Source organism: Rhamphochromis longiceps, linkage group LG17 (assembly GCF_057381845.1).
Source record: "Rhamphochromis longiceps isolate RC_006_pf linkage group LG17, R_longiceps_female_GT1.1, whole genome shotgun sequence".
NCBI lineage: Eukaryota > Metazoa > Chordata > Actinopteri > Cichliformes > Cichlidae > Rhamphochromis > Rhamphochromis longiceps.
Window position 1 is genome coordinate 42,979,203 of NC_140573.1, and position 17,445 is coordinate 42,996,647.

Below are 17,445 nucleotides of genomic sequence, written 5' to 3' on the forward strand. Positions count from 1 at the left end.
CACGACCCAAATCCCTGAAGCTCATTTCTGCTGCTTCCAGACACCGTTTCATTCTTTTGGTTTCTGCCCACAGCTTTTGGCCACAACTGTCATCAACTAACTGCATCTCAAAGACAATTTGTAAGCTGTTTGTGAAATCAGAAACAGCATCTCATGTGTGTGCATCATTACAGGGTTATGTGCTAATGTTCACTCACAGCATGTCACACACCAACACCAGTGCAGTTTGCAATGGCTGCCCAACAAAGGGACACGTACAGGGACCAAATAGCTGAAACAGTGAGTCCAACACTATGTTCTGAGATAACCCGCATCAGGACACTCAGTCACATCCCACAAAACAAATTCTCCAGTAGACTTGTATACTTCTTTAAAAGGGGAAGCCTGCCAATCCAGATTCACTGTCCAGCCAAGATAGCCCCACAGCATCGAGAGTCCTGTGGAACTGAGTGTAAACCCTGTAGGGAGAGGTTTAACTCTCTGTGAAGGTCTTCAAGGGCAAAGGCTCAGAGAATCCACACGGCTCTCTGCTGGACAGGGGAAAGGCTAAAGCCGGTAATGTCTGGTTTTACATGCAGACATTTTTATATAAATAGACCAAAAGATTGCAGCCAAACGTGAGTACAGGTGAGTACAGGGACAGGGTGGAGCAACAGTTTGACAACCCTCGGAGTATGTGGCAGGGACTAAACACGATCACAGACTTTAGAGGGAAAACCAGCACACCGCAGACCACGGCCTCTCTGTGTGAGGATCTAAACGTATTCTACGCTAGATTCGACACAGCGAACACCATGAGACCGGACAGTGTGCGCACCGCGGATGACGTCAGTGCGCACACTGTGTCTGAGGAGGATGTGCGGAAGTGCTTCAGGAAGGTGAACGCACGCAAAGCTACTGGTCCGGACGGGATTCCCGGCCGCGTCCTCAGGTCATGCGCGGCTCAGCTGGCTGGAGTGTTCACGCACATCTTCAACCTTTCCCTCTCTCTGTCTGTAGTCCCAGCCTGCTTCAAAATGGCCACCATCGTCCCTGTACCCAAATCCTCCACCATCTCCTCATTGAACGACTGGCGACCTGTAGCCCTGACCCCCATCGTAAGCAAATGCTTCGAGAAGCTGGTCAGGGACTTCATCTGCTCTGCACTACCCGACTCACTGGACCCTCTACAGTTTGCATACCGCCACAACAGGTCCACTGATGATGCCATAGCCCTGACACTACACACTGCCCTGTCACACCTGGAGAAGAGAGACACGTATGTGAGGATGCTGTTTGTAGATTACAGCTCAGCATTCAATACCATCGTTCCCTCGAAGCTGGACAGGAAACTGCAGGATCTAGGACTGAGCAGCTCCCTCTGCAGCTGGATCCTTAGCTTCCTGTCTGACAGACGCCAGGTGGTCAGACTGGGCAGCATCACCTCATCCCCCATCACACTGAACACTGGTGCTCCACAGGGGTGTGTACTGAGCCCTCTCCTGTACTCACTCTACACCTACGACTGCACGGCCACTAACAGCTCCAACATCATTGTGAAGTTTGCGGACGACACTACAGTGGTGGGTCTTATCACCAACGGTGATGAGACGACTTACAGGGAGGAGGTCAGCGCCCTGACCCACTGGTGTCAAGACAACCATCTCACCCTCAACGTCGCAAAGACAAAGGAGTTGATAGTGGACTTCCGGAGGTGCAGAGAAGTACACACCCCCATCACCATCAACGGCGCTGCTGTGGAGAGAGTGAGCAGCTTCCGGTTCCTTGGAGTACATCTGGCTGAGGATCTTACGTGGTCAGTACACACAAACAAAACAGTGAAGAAGGCGCAGCAGCGCCTCTTCTTTCTCAGGAGACTGAAAAGATTCGGCATGAGCCCCCGCATCCTCAGGACCTTCTATCACTGTGCCATTGAGAGCATCCTCACTGGATGCATCGCCACCTGGTATGGCAACAGCACCGCCTACAACTGCAAAGCTCTCCAGCGAGTAGTGCGGTGCTCTGAACGGATAATTGGAGGTGAGCTTCCCTCCCTCCAAGACATCTACAGGAAGCGGTGCCTGAGGAAAGCGGGGAGGATCATCAAGGACTCCAGTCACCCCAGCCATAAACTGTTCAGACTGCTTCCATCAGGAAGGAGGTTCTGCAGCATCCGGTCCCATACCAGCAGACTGAGAGACAGCTTCTTCCATCAGGCCATCAGACTGCTGAACACGTCATAGACACCTCAGCTTCACTACTGGAACTTCAACATTATGCACTCCATACTGTATATAAATGCCACTTGTTTTGCACATATTCAACTCTGTATATTTTATATATTTTATTATTATTATTATTATTATTATTATTATTTTTTTTTTTACTATTTAATTTGTAAAAATGTGTATACACACACACACACACACACACACACACACACACACACACACACACGTAGGAAAATATTTAGTATACACATCCAGAAATGCATACACTATTATATATTGTACATATATTTATTAGTTTCAGGTTGGCCATTCTTGTATTTTGCTCGTTTGTGTTGTTGTGTTTGCACATCTCTGTTGCTTGTGGGGCTCGCACACAAGAATTTCACTCGCATGTGCTGTGCCAGTGTGCCTGCACATGTGATGTGACAATAAAAGTGATTTGATTTGATTTGATTTGAGAGTGTCTATTCTGTCAATTTCAAGTGTTTTGCGTGAAATTTCAACTGGGAACGAAAATAGATCTACTAATGGAAAATGACAAAATAAATATTATTACAACAAATGATTTGAATGTAGAAATAATGGTCATCATTTAACTTTGTTACAGACATAAAGAACTTGGAGTATTTCTAAAAGGAAGCACGCTGGTATGGTGTTTGCATGTCCGGCTTCCTCACCGAGCACGAGAATGGATTTATTTAGTATTGTTGTTAGCACTGTGGCTTCACAGCACGAAAGTCCTACGGTTCAGAGCATACTGAGGTGTTTCTGTACTGAGGTGTTTCTGTATGCAGTCTGCATGTTCTCTCTGCATACTCCGGTTTCCTCCCACAGTCCAAAAACATGCATGAACAGACCACAGGTGTGAATATTCGAGTGTCTCTCCGCGTCAGCCCTGTGACAGATGGGTAACCTGTCCAGTGTTCTCCCTATGACATCTGGATTGTATGTAAACACAGAAAACAGGATGTGTCTGCAGGTTTGGGACTGAGCTCACCCGAAGCACAGCGCGCTCTGGGACATGGCGATGCTTCTGTTACATATGCACAACACAGAACATTTACTTTCTTACACAACAGCTCGACAAGTGGAACAAACTCTGTTTGAATCTGTGTGAAAAGAAAAATCATGACAGACGTTGGTGCACAGGAGTGAAAACGGGAGAATAAACAGCCTTACCTTCAGTCGCTTTATGAAACTCTTCACTGAGCGTCGTAGTTATATTGTTCCAGAAGGTGTAGAGGATATCAGGTTGACTATCCTGTTGGTAAAACAAAGGAATACTGATTATCTGACACTCGACCACGTCGCCCTGATTAACCAGCGCCCTACAAAAACCTTTTTTTTCCACGTTACAGGAGCGCTTGTTTCCCCTCCATCACAGTTTTTCATGTGATAACAGTAAACCCACCACACGCCCATTCTACTCACAGAGAAAATCTCTGTGTGACACTTTCCCACGTTTGACGGGTTAAACTCACACCTGCATCGACACACAGGAACTACAATCAAAACTCGTATGAAACATGAACTTGCAGACACATACACACATCAACACACATACGGTAACCTGATTGTGGAAAGTGCTTTAATTATTTCATGGAACCGGGCATGTTCCTGTGTATTGTTCTCAGTGCTCTATTAGAGAAGCATGCTGCAGGTCTGTTGGGCATGCCTCTGACCTCCCACTTTCCCCACTGTCTGCACATCTGTCTTTGTTTGTTAATTAGAAATACAGAAACCAAAGTTACTTTGAAGTTGGAATTTAGAGACAAGTTTCAATTCAGTTTTTTTCAAATTGAATTAAGTTTTATTTATAACAACAGTGACCTCAAAATGCATTATATTGTAAGCTAAAGAGCCCCCACTGCTTTTATGAGCAAGAACTTGATGAAAGTGGGGAGGAAAAACTCCCTTCAGCGTAACCAGAGGAGGGAGGGTCAGCTGGGTATGAGGGGAGGCAGACAGGACAAAAGTCACTCTCTGAAAGATCCAGATCCATAATAACTTAATGCGTTCCAGTATTAGCGTCACAATCCGTCACAAAAATAAGGATTTAATCTGCTTCTCAGTAACGTAGAGCCATTCATGGATAGAGCCTGCTCAGTGCTCAGTGAGGACATGCTCAGCAATCTTGGCAGTACAGACAAGTTTTACAGTTCATGCTTATTTTGCCAAAGCAACACTTTGTTAACTCTGGGTTGGTGGATATGCTCCAAGTTTCCAAGCTGTAAATCCAATGTATGTGAATGTTGTTTAGAAAGCACAGTCCTTGTATGAGTGGGTGTGAATATTGTATGTAAAGCCCTTTTAGTGTTCAGGTAGAGTACAAAGAACCGGTCTGTGTTTTATTTACCGTGAAAATTCAGGCTTGACTGTGAGTGGCTGATTGCTGGTGTCTGTTCATCTCCTGCTTACAGGATCCTGAACTTATCATCTGATTTTTACAGCCAGAGTTTTAACACTGTGGTTTGGAAATGAAAAGACACGGCAAAAGGTTACAGGGCTGGTAAAGAGTACTGGCAAGGACTGGCTCATCTCTGGGAGTGGGTTCATATCTGGCTGTTGCATTCTCTATTGCAGAATCCACTCGTAGTTACAGTAACTTCATATATTACTGACATATGATTATTAATATATTATTATGATTTTAGGTGAATGACACTGACCAAGTGTGGAGAACTAAACAGAGTTTCATCAGCTCAGTTGTTCAGGTCAGCCACATGTTTGTCACACAGAGATTTTCTCTGTAAGTAGAATGGGCGTGTGGTGAGTTTACTATTATCACATGAAAAACTGTGATGGAGGGGAAAACAAGCGCTCCTGTAACGTGGAAGAACAAACAGGTTTTTGCATAATTGTGTGTAACTGTGCATGAAAAAGCCCCAGAAATGTAACAACTATTTCAGAATCAGCGAGGTGTTATTCAGCTACACTCCTGAGTACATGATGCAAAATAACATCTTCCTCATAATAATTTACAGCTGATTCTGTCACATTTACATGTCTGAATTAGTGTTCAGAACTTTGACTGTACCTTCAACATATTTTCATGTAATGCTTTCAGAGCTGCTGACAGCCAGTCCATTCTTACATGTATACTTGTGTCCATAACAGTGAAGCTGATGGTGCTGCTGCACTGCTGAGGAGACTTGCATTTAGACATGTCATTAGGTCCCAAACTCACACCTCCATCTCTGGGTAATTGGTGAGAGCTTTGTTTCCATAGTAACATTCTCCTGCTTTCATTTCTACAACTCGGTTTCTGTGGAGGCAGGCAAACGAACTCGTGCTGCTGGCCGCTGTGTGAGAACGTGTTTGCACCCGTACTGATGTTTGTCACACTTGAATGTTTCAGATGATCAAACAAATGTAAATGTTAGACAAAGATAACACCAATAAACACATAATGCAGCTTCTAAATGAAGGTGATTATTATTAAACCTGCATGGCCCCCCGGTTATAAAATGAATTAACTGTGGTGTGTCACAGTTTGATTTCTTCAGCCACACACAGGCCTGATTACTGCCACACCTGTTCTCAATCAACAGATACCTTAAATAGGACCAGCCTGACCAAAAGTATTTGTACTCTGTTACTTTACACCTCTGGGAAAATGGAGCCATGAATTCTGCCGTCGACCAAAACATCCTGAAGGAAAGTGTCCCAACATCTGATTGTGACCTCAAGCTGAAGCACGCTTGTGTTCTGCAACAATGATCCAAACCACAGCAGTGAGTCGTCCTCTGATTGGCTTAAGAAAAACCAAATGAAGACTGGTCAAATCCTGAGTTGAATCCAACTGAGACGCTGGTGCAGGACCTTAAAAACACGGTTGATGCTCAAAAACCCTCCAATGTGGCTGAATTACAACAATTCTGCAAATATGAGTGGACCCAGATTCCTCCACAGAGCTGTAAAGACTCACTGCCAGTTATTGCAGACGCTGAGGGGGCCCACCAGGGGGCCATCACTTTTACACATGCAGATTTTTCACCTTAATAATAATCACCTTCATTTAGAAACTGCATTTTGTGTGTTATCTTTGTCTAACATTTACAGTTTGATCTGAAACATTTAAGTGTGACAAACATCAGGACGGGGCCAAACTCTTTCTCTCAACACTGTATAAACAAATCAAATGGGCTTGATCTCAAATTTGAACATTGTCCCGGTTTTTTAAACACCTCTTTGGGACTCGTGCTTCCTTTGCGAGTGAGACACCAGGGGAACAGAATACTGAAAGTAATTATAAAAATATAATTTACTGAGGTCTGCAGCAAGTATTTTATTTCCATTTGGACCAACTGACATGTAAAGTCTCCTGGTTATTCTGCATGTGACTTTTGCTTGAGTATTATTACTGGGTTTCACTAATGAAACACCAGAGTAGCAGTATAGCTCACCCACCTTGATGATCTCATCAATGAAGCACACGTGAGTGACGGGGTCTCTCTTCTTCATCAGGACTTTCTGCAGGTGCTGTACCTGAAACGACACACAACAAAGATGGCCTCGTACTTAATTCATCAGCCACGCTGGCAGCTGTGCTGTTTTATTTAACGCTCGGGCTTCAGTGTGTATATGTATATGTACTTGTCTGGATGCAGCACATATCTGGTCCATCAGTTTCTCCAGGTTGGTCCACAGACCAGCACGGAAAGCAGCTGTGTTGCCTGGTGTTGGTAGCACTGCTCTGCCAGGAGCGCCTAGAGGAACATCAACCACAAATCATTTCCACCAACAAAGCAGCTTCCTAATTAGATTTTCTCCAGGTTTACTCAACATGTGTCGACGATTTCTTACAAATATAGTCTCATAAAGATTGCAGATTTTAACAAATTTAGTGTGAAATACTGCAGTATATACGCTGGGGACTAGTTTCAGTAATGGAATAATACTGACATACAGTTTTTAATAGTCTTGTGGAGTTCAGTGGCACAGAGGACCGAGATAAGTATTTGCTCATTTGCCATCAAACACATGAGCAACATTCTTAAACCACAGAGTTTAGTACAATGTGCCCTTTGCAGTTACAAAAGCTTCGACTCTACCTGCTTTCCATGAGGTTTGGAAGTGTGTCTGTGGTGTTTGTGGGAATTTCTGGCCATCTTAGCAGCACATTGGTGAGGTCAGACTGTAACCCCCCCCCACAAACTTGGCACAGCGCAGTGAGACAAGCATCATTCTCCTGGCAGCTGCCAAACCCAGACTGGTCCATGTGGAGAAGCGCAACTCGTCACTCCATAGCTTCGCCACACCACTGCTTCCAACACATCGCTTTGGTGATGTAATGCTTGGATCCAAACAGCTTCTGAAGCTCTGTACACACCGAGTTAATCTGAAGGCCCCATGAAGTTTGGAGGTCTATAGCGACTAACTCTGCAGAAAGTTGGGACCTCTGTGCGCGATGCGCCTCAGCATCCGCTGACCCCGCTCTGTGACTGTACACAGCAGAGGTCCTGTCATTCCCAGTCACTTTGTTGGAATACCGCTAACAGCTGACTATGGAATATTTGGTAGTAAGGAAATATCACAATAGGTGGCATCCCATTACAGTACCAATCTGGAATTCACCAAGTGACCCATTCTTTCACAAATGTTGGCAGAAGCAGTCTGCATCACAAACACCTTCATTTAGAAACTGCATTTTGTGTTTACTTGTGTTATCTTTGTCCAATATTCAAATTGATCTGAAACATTTATGTGCGACAAAGGGGGTAAACACTTGTTCACACCACTGTTTTTCAAACCAACTCATGAAATAGATCCAATTATTAAATGTTCTTCTGTTTGATCATTACAAATTAGAACAATGCACTCAGTGGGCAAACCTTTCTGAAGCACAGTCTTCTTCAGGCTTACCTCTGGGGTTAGCTGGCTGTGTCAGGCCTTTGATGTCAAGAGCACTAGTGATGTTGTCCTGTATGGTGGTCTGGTAACCCCCAACCACATGGCTGATGGTTTCTCTGAGATTACCCAGATTATAGAAGACCTGAAGGGCTGTGCCAACCTGGGTTGGGTTCTGATTATCAAAAGAAAGAGGGGGGGGGGTGAAAATGAATGAGGCGTCGATATCAGCATCTGTTTGGTGACCGCTTTAAAAGCGGTCACCAAACAGCTTAATCTCACAGAACGAAGCAGCTGCAGGTCCACTGCTACATTCATTTAGATTTAGCTTAATTCACACAAGAACAAAAAACATTTGATGGAGAGAAAAGTAACATTATTGTTTTTGTCAGTGTCAGTTATCTTCTATAAAAGCCTTTCTGATAGCATTAATAAGGTCGCTAAAAATGTTTGGCTAACTTGACCTGCATTACACTTCTTAGCTTTGTTAGCGTCTTTGTTAGGCATATCTACTGTAACACTTGATAAATCCCCGCCCTGCAAACAAGCACACTCACACACAGACACGCGTTGTGAGTCTGTGACTCAGTGCTCGAGTGTTGAATGAATCGGTATCCCGTCTAATCTCCAAGCACGTGCCATGCTAATTCCCATTATGGACACAGTAATCAAAGAAAACATCAGAAGCACTTAGATACAACGTAGCAAGTTAATATGACTGCTACATAAAGCGGAAACTGTCCTCGGCCTCTACTGTGTGCATTCATGGATGTCGATCGCCTCTGTAGGGCAGCACAATCTCTTCAGGATTATATGAGTGCCACATCTCTCTCATGAAATGTGCCAGGGGGTAAACTTGCCACAGTCTTGTCGTCACAACAACGTTGCCAGGAAACAACCAGAAATACTACAGAAGTACTGGCTGCTGTTCATTAAGAAACATCCTAGTCATTTTTTAATTTCTTCAAACATGTTCGTCAGAGATGTTGAGGAGTTGGTAAGTCTGAACAAACCTGGCTAGCTGCTCTCCTGTATTTCCAGTCTTTATGGTAAGCTAAGCTAACCTGTCCTGATAGCAATCAGTGTACTTAACACAGACTGACATTATATATCAACTTACTCCTGAAAGGACAAATTGTGACTTCAGTCATGTTGACTGGGGTGTTGGTCGTTACCCACTAGGGACCATTGTTGGGGGGGGAGTCGGGCTGTTAGAAGAGCCACAGAGCCAGAACAACAATGGGGTTTTCTTTCTGGCCATGGGACAGTTTCAAGCTCGTTATCCTCTTGAAGCTATTCAAGGTGTTTGCTCAGCCAATCTAGATGAGTGTTGTGGACTTGTAATTATCTTATATTTTATATATTTGTAATTTATATTTTATTGTGATTTTATTTGTACTGCGATTTTACTGGAAAGCACTTTGGTGTACTTCAGTCTTAAAAATGTGCTATATAAATAAATTTTGATTGATTGATTGACTTCTAGAAAGCACTCAGCTACGTCCCTCAGGGATTCCTGTTGGGGGTGTTTCAGAAGGACCAGGTCTCTAAAAACCATTATTATTGGCCAATTGGTCCCTGTAGCAATCAATTCAATTCATTTCACTTCAGTTTTATTTATATAGTGCTAAATTACAACAGTCACCTCAAGGTGTGTTATACTGTAATTTAATGACCCCACAATAATACAGAGAAAACCCCAAGAAACAGACATCCCCCTATCAGCAAGCACTTGGTGACAGTGGGAAGGAAAAACTTCCTTTTAATAGGAAGAAACCTCCAGAAGAGCCAGACTCAGGGATGGGCGGGCATCTGAGAGTTATACCAGGGAGCCAAGGTTTCTTTCTCAGAGGAGTCACAGTATTCAGAGTCATATGCAGTAAAAGTATTCAGAAGGTAACCGTCCTCTTTGAAAGTAGTGCGTCGGCACATGGTACCGAAGAAGATAACAGAGAAGTAATTATGTGTCTTTATTTAGTCACAGTTAGGGACATCTACTGTAATGAAATGTACTCCCAACTGCTGTGTTATCCATTATTATACATTTAAATTAAATATTATTAATGATCAGGGAAAAGAGGGTTTTCAAGGAATACTGTGACATGTTTAGTTTCTATGCTGTATGTCAAACCAAGAACCATCCTGAGAGCTGGGTTAACAATCACAGACAGCATTTCTAGAAGCAGTCAGCAGCTGCAGGGTTTCCCCGTCGGTGACGATTTTATCTTTGTGGTTTTATCAGGCAGTTTTCTCTGGTTTGCAGCCAATGGTGTGAAGTTGCAAAAATGAGAGTTAGCACCTTAGAGTCAGAAAGGGCTGAGTTCCAATTCAGGAATGGGCAGCTGCCCCACAGGAGCAGTGGAGTATCTCTGGGTCCTATGCGCTAGGAAAGGTAGAGTGAAGTCGGACACTGGCAGACAGTCGGTGCAGTGTCGGCAGTGATGCGGATACTGCAGCAGTCAGCGGTGATGAAGAGAGAGCAAGCTAAGCCGATGATTTCTAAGCTAATCTGTGTTCCTATGAAACAGTGAAAGCACCAACGGTGCTACGTTTACATTTAGAAACCTTAACGTTAGAGTCTGACAGGACATCAGACGAACCCTAACAGCGCTCTTCAGTGATGTTCATGAAAACAGAGTTACCCATAATATTAACATTATAGACTTTAGCCACTGTTTGGTTTTTTTAGATAAAGAAGAGCAGTGTGGGTTTTTTTGTTGTTGTGTTTTTTTACGTGGGTCAGTGGAGCTCCCACTCACCAGATGGGCTACAGGGTATCTGCTAGCAAAAATCAGAGGACTGAGGTGAATCTCCCACACAGCCCAGCCAGCACGTCCAAGCTTACATAACATTCACAACAAGCAACTGTGTAAGAAGCTGTCACTGTGTGTCCATACAGTACATACAGTATGTGTGATGTGTGCGTTTTTCATATGTGTACACACACACACACAGCAGTGGTCAGGATAAAAATACTTCTCCTGTGGGTGGAATACACCAGGGGGACAGAGGTGTGTGTGTGTGTGTGTGTGTGTGTGTGTGTGTGTGTGTGTGTGTGTGTGTGTGTGTGGTTTTCTATTTCTGGAGGAACGGCTTATTGTCTCGATGCAGACATAGACGTTCACAGGAACCTTACAGTCACAGTCTCCTACTAATCTCCACTCTGTCAGCAGCTGCAGACACTCCTCAGCATCTCTTTGGGTTCACACACCTAAACATGAAATAGCTCTAATGTTGTTATTTCTTCATCACCATAAATGAACTCTTCTTTCGTAGATGTTTCATTATCAAATATTGCAAAAAAAATGTATAACCTCTCCCATAACTGCTGTTTTTAAAGGATCACAAACGTACGATGCTATTTTGTGTTTAACATTTTCACTGCTGCTTGGTGAGAAGTATGTCACACTCTAACATGCACGCTACTCACAACAGCAGCATCTAAAAGCCGTCACATGGAAACACGGTACAGCTCTCACTGTGACTGCCAGCGACCTCCAGAAACCATTTGCCAACTGGTTTCAGAATAGCCACAACCAGTTAGTGGTTGCCAGGTGAAGACCGACTGGTCTCTCAGCCTGATAAGTCACTGACATTCTCCCTTAGGAGACTTAAATCTCAGGCAGCACACCGGGTCTCAGACAGCGCAGTACAGGTAGAAAACAAAAGAACGGAAATTTTCTACCTGGATTTCCATTCCTTGCTCCAGCAACCGCTTGGCCTGGTTCTCCACCTCGAGCCTGGCTCTGCTGATCAACAGCAAGTCGTTCTCGATCACCTCGATGCCACTCAGATCCACACCCTGCGACAGATAGTCTGGAGAAAGCACACAGGAGAATATTGAACGTGGATCTGTCAAAAGTTATTAAAGAGCAAAGCCTGAACTTTACCATCAACATGAGTCAGAATCTGCAATTTAAAACAGACACAAAGTATCTGACTGTTGATCCCGCACAGTCCCATACGGAGCACACAAGCATACAAACAATCTTTCCATTTAGAAACGGTCTCTATTTATTTTTTTGAATGCAATGTTGGACTTGCTGGGATAGGCTCCTCCCCCCTGTGACAGATGGATGTTTCCAGTACACGGCTATGTTTTGATAGATCGAGAGGACAGAAAAATAAAAGGACATCAGCTGTTGAATATGAGAAGAGAGGCGGAAAGAGTGACCGGGACTGATAACAACCCATTTCAGAGATGCTATTTGTCTAGAGAGAGAGAGAGAGAGAGAGAGAGAGAGAGAGAGAGAGAGAGAGAGAGAGAGAGAGAGAGAGAGAGAGAGAGAGAGAGAGAGAGAGACAGTGTTTACAGGCAGGTGGCAGGATGAGGCACAGAGGACGAGGGAGTTGGACAGGAGCCACCTTCGAGTCAAACCGATCTGTTTGAAGCCTCAGACCCAGTGCGATGGTTTCCGTGATGAAACAGATGAGCTCCATGTCTCTTTGCCTCCTTCTAGGTTTGTGTTTAACAATGAAACTGGGTCTTTTCTGACTTGTGTCTAAATATGCACAGATAATGCAGGCCATGATGTGCTAGACCCAAAAGGAAAAATTTGACTTTTGTACACACGTGGTGAATTCATTCAGCGTATGAAATAGAGAACAAAGAGATAACAGTAAGAGCTACTCTATCACACCACGCATGGCAGGCCCAACTACACCCAATGAGCCTTCACTGCAGTTACTTCCGCATATTTGAGTGGTTTTACACCAGATGCCGTCCCTGATGCAATCCCATTATGATTCCCATCTCCACCCAGAAAAGAACCTGGGATCTTTGGCTTGTTAGGTGGATGTGTCAACCACTACAGTAGCCACTCTAATGGGACAGTGTTACACTTGCTTAGATGACCTTTGCAGAAAACAAGAGTCATGTGGATCTTCAGTAACGCACAAATGGCCTGGGATCTGTGGGATTTTTTTAAAGCACACAACTATTTGCATTGTTTACACACAGGACCAAGTGATGCATGGAGTAGACCAGTGATACTGAATGGAATAAGACCTAGAGGAACCATAGAGGAGACAACAGGGCTGCAGAGCTGGAGCTGCTGCAGTTCAAAGGGAACATAAGAACACGGTCACCCAGAGGCAGAACAATGAGAGCAGTATTACGCGCTTCATGGAAACGTAGCGTTTCCCAGACCACATTGCAGCAGTACCTGGCTTCTGTTTGGCCACACAGAGCTCCTCTGACTCGTTATCATTCCCAAAAAATTCATTAATACCTCCCTGTCAAAGCTGCCAAATCCTTAAATGACATTAAATATAGTTTGATTTTGCTCTGGACCCACGCGTCAGCCACAGAGACTATTTGGTTAGATGTGCAAGTGTGTCAGGAGAGACCACTGAAATATGCCTCTCGCTTTATAGTGTTTCTCATACACACCAGAAATGGCACTGGGTGAATGTCAAACATAACGCTGTTATGACCAAGTGTCATATACTGGACGCTCGGTAATCACAGCAGCTTGGAAACACACCTCAAACTTCTCAGTTTCAAAGGGGCTTTAATTTCATGAGATGCTTCACCTCCCATCTGAGAAGGTGATGATGAAACGTCTTCAGGAACCTTAAAGAAGTCCAGACCCTTTTCTTTCCAAGCTCCTTAGACCACGATGACCTTCTGACTGAGAACGTACGGTTACAGTGTAACCTCGGTTCTCTTAGTGAGAGACTCTCTCTCCACACCGTTACATATGTAACGGTGTGGAGAGAGAGTCTTGATATGCTAGAGAACCTTTAAATTTCAAGCTGAAATAATCCGTTTCTATGCAGATGTTTCAGCTAATTAGCAAAGTTTTTATGAGCCCATACTCATGGTCCTCCTGATAAGCAAACAAACAAGATCGAATAAAAGAAACCTTTATCAGGTCAGCTCACATCTGCACTAAAAGACAAAGGGAAGCATTGAAATAGAAATAAAACTGAGAAATGGATCCATTTGTTACTGTGAAACGTCAAACATACCAAACAAAAACAGGAGACAAAATGACTTTCTTCAAGCTGAACTTAGAAAGATTCTCTGACAAATACTTTGTTGATAAAAGGGGAGATGTGTTGTAACACAAAGCAGACAGCTCTGCAGGAAGTTTTATTTTTAGCTTTCAAGAAGAAGAATGCCTGAAACATCTTTGTAAACACAGCACGTAAAGAAGCACAGAGACTGTGCAGCTGCTGAGCTCAAGGCTATCACAACTAGTCCTTCTGTTTGTCCATTTGCTTAAAGGCACAATGTCAATGATCTCTAATCTTTGGGTATTAGCTCTCCCTCATACATCCTAAGCATTTCAAATAAATACATAATAAAACCAAAGAAATTCATTACCCGTGAAATTAATCTGAATAGGTTTGCACTTAAAGAACCGTATATTTGGCTGGTGGGTGTTCTCATATAAACACACAAGATAAAAAGCTGTTCTTAACAATAATAATAATAATAATAAAAAAGCAACTGGGGGTGTTCATGAGGATGAGCGAGATGGGGAGACAGTTCAAAGATATACCTCTATACTCATCAAAATATTCTTGTTTTCACACAAAACTAGGATGTTTGGATGTTATTTAGTGCTTACCTGCTTCCTCTGCAGTTTCAAAGATGGAGCGAGCTCTGAAGTTGTTCAGGGATGACTGTTGGATTTGTGTGTGAAGTATTTGTGCACCGGCATTATTTGTAAACCAAATGTGTGAAGCTTGGACTCTTGGCAATAAAAATGAGACTCTCCCTCTGAAGCCTAACGTCAGTGTCTGTTAATATGGCATTTGTCACACAAAGTTGGTTGTGTATTCCTGAAAACACACTTTTGCTTTCAATGTGCACGTCTGTTTGAAATAGTGGAGACGACGTGTCACTACATTTATGAGCTCTGCCGTGCTTAGAGCAGCATAAGAGTTTAAACTGAGCAGAAATGTTTGTGTTCGGTCTCCTTCCATTGTTTTCTCTCACATTTCATGTAAATTGTCATCAGAGAAAAAGCCTGTATTCAGTTCCTCTTCATAACCCCGGGGTCGGCCATCTCTCTCCTGCTAAACACCTGATGTGGCTGAGAACAGGTGGACTGCAGAGACCATCATCCCTGTTACATTTCTTGAATAAACAGATGAAGAGCAGCAGCCAGATGTAGTGAAAAATCATGTTCACCCTACACAAAACAGACACGGTCCTGATCTGAATTCTGATCCAACGTGTCGGGGTTGGCTTTGTCTGGTGGTGCTGTTGTTGCCATGCCAATGACAAGTAGCTCTAATTAGTGCACTCGCGAGCTACGCCGCAGATACGCACGGCGAGCAATAAGGGCAACACCGCAGCTACTTGAATGGTAGCCAGATCGGGACAATTAAGCATGCAGCATCGGGCAGGTGCTTTGCAAACACAAACACCGGAGGAGTGGCCAAAGTCCTGACAGGAAAGATGCTGTCGTTGGTATCGTCATGGCCACTGCTTTAATGAGGGCAAACAAACTTATGGGGAGATGGTGCAGAAGAAAAGGGAAACAAACAATGACTCCTGCATGCTGGAAACTTATTACAAGCAGCTCAAAACACATATACAGTACAGGAAGAAACAAAGCATGAGAGCGGGAAAAACATTAGGAGAACGTCTGCTTTGTAAACCCAATTAGTTAAGCGCAAAAGAGCAAAAAGAAAAAAAAAGAGCAGGAAAAGATGGTTTGATGGTGGGGGGTGATGGAGGGGGCGGGAGCAGTGGATGAGTGGGATGGGCTACTAGAGGTGGAAACGGAGACAGGCTGACAGAAGAAGCGAAGCAGAGCGCAGAGAGAGGGGGAGGCAGGGCTGTGGTCTTACGAGTCCCTCGCTCTCTCTCTGGAGTTGCATGCAGACAGATTTCCACCCAGAAAGGATTCAACAGTGTGATCGCTGCACGACGGACTACTGAGCTGAACCTCACATCACCTGAGGCCACTGCACTACCTCACCTGAGGATGAAGGATCACTGAGAGATGATCTCAGCAGGTAAACTAATGCACATCATCATCATCATCATCATATAGTGCTGCTCTGACAGCATGTGAATGTGCTGCACCGTAAAAGGAATTCATTTGTAGATAAACACACACAGCGTGCTGACATGTTGCTGAGCTGTGAGTCACGATTTTCCAGCAGTGATTATTCCGAGCGGAGAATAATTAGACCAAATGAGCGGCTGGCAAGCAGCAACAAACACTTCTTATAAGATAAATGCAGCGACTTTGCTGCCCCCTGAGGAGATGGACACAACAAAATGCTGATACAACACCAAACTCATTTACATGCGTCTTTAGGCTGAGGTCAGTAGGACAAACCTTATCATGTCACAGATAATATGAGCTTAAATAAAAGAGTAATTTTGTGTTCTCAAAGGGGCATTTTTAAGATTACACTACAGCAAATGAAGGTGTTGAACTCTGCTTGGGGACAAACGTGTTGACGAAAAGTCTGAGCTCACAGCACACAGATGTGCTGCAGCTAACACTTATTATTTGTTCAATGTGCAAAAATACTGATGTACCTGAAATTTACCCTGTTTTTAATCAGTGACGACACCAGATTTATACATTTAGGTATTTTTAATCTTTTAGAATAATCAAAATGGCGCATGCACTGTTGGCTCCAGTAATGTTTTCAGAAATGTATGAATCCTACATTTACATGAGGAATATTGGACCAGGTGTGGCATGATGCCATCATTTCTGGTTTTAGATTAGATTTTTTGTGAGTACAATTTAATTCATTCAAAGTTCAATTACTCAACTGTAGGTCTGTGAAGGTTCTCAGTCATCCAGGTCATCGTAGTCTAAGGAGCTTCTTCAGTTCTAAGGAACTGAAGAAGCTCCTTTGACCACTCAACTGTAGGGAAATTTGGATCTCTATCAGGAATTATCTGATCCGATTAAGACCAGACAGTTTAAGTTCAGATATAGTCATGTGGTGACAAACCGATGTGTGCTCTGTTTTTGACCCATCAGTGTCGTTTCATACACATGAATTAAATTCAGTTTTATGTATACAGTGCCAAACCTCAACAACAGTCGCCTTGGTTGTACTGCAGAGAACCAGCTCGCAGTATTCAGCACTCATTTTGTGAACACCACATGATGAGAACCATCAAAGACAAAAGGCAAGGCATCAAAAACTGATTAAACGCAGACTGTGCACATGAAGAAGACGGCAGAGGGACCAGGCCATGTGTTAGAGGATGATCAACCAGTTGAGTTAAATGATAGAGATGTGATGTGACATCCAGACCAGGAGGAAAACATTTCCTAATAAAAAATATTTCACCTTTTCCTGCCCTAGGGTCATATGGAATTTGACTGAGGAGGAGCACAAATCCTGATGACAGAGGGACGTGGCAAAATTCTCTGCTTCAATCAGTTCTTCC

The 17,445-nt window shown here is 43.7% G+C and overlaps 1 protein-coding gene across 1 annotated transcript in view; it reads right to left on the minus strand.

Annotated features, from left to right (window-relative positions):
* The window catches only part of cog5 (component of oligomeric golgi complex 5), a 78,355-nt gene that overhangs the window by 17,539 nt on the left and 43,371 nt on the right, over window positions 1-17,445 (minus strand). Inside the window, exons 7-11 of the mRNA XM_085387792.1 lie at window positions 11,746-11,876; window positions 8,076-8,235; window positions 6,807-6,919; window positions 6,621-6,698; window positions 3,390-3,471 (exon numbers count right to left, since the gene is read on the minus strand). Coding sequence (XP_085243918.1) covers window positions 3,390-3,471; window positions 6,621-6,698; window positions 6,807-6,919; window positions 8,076-8,235; window positions 11,746-11,876 — 564 coding nt within the window. The remainder of the gene's footprint in view (window positions 1-3,389; window positions 3,472-6,620; window positions 6,699-6,806; window positions 6,920-8,075; window positions 8,236-11,745; window positions 11,877-17,445) is intronic.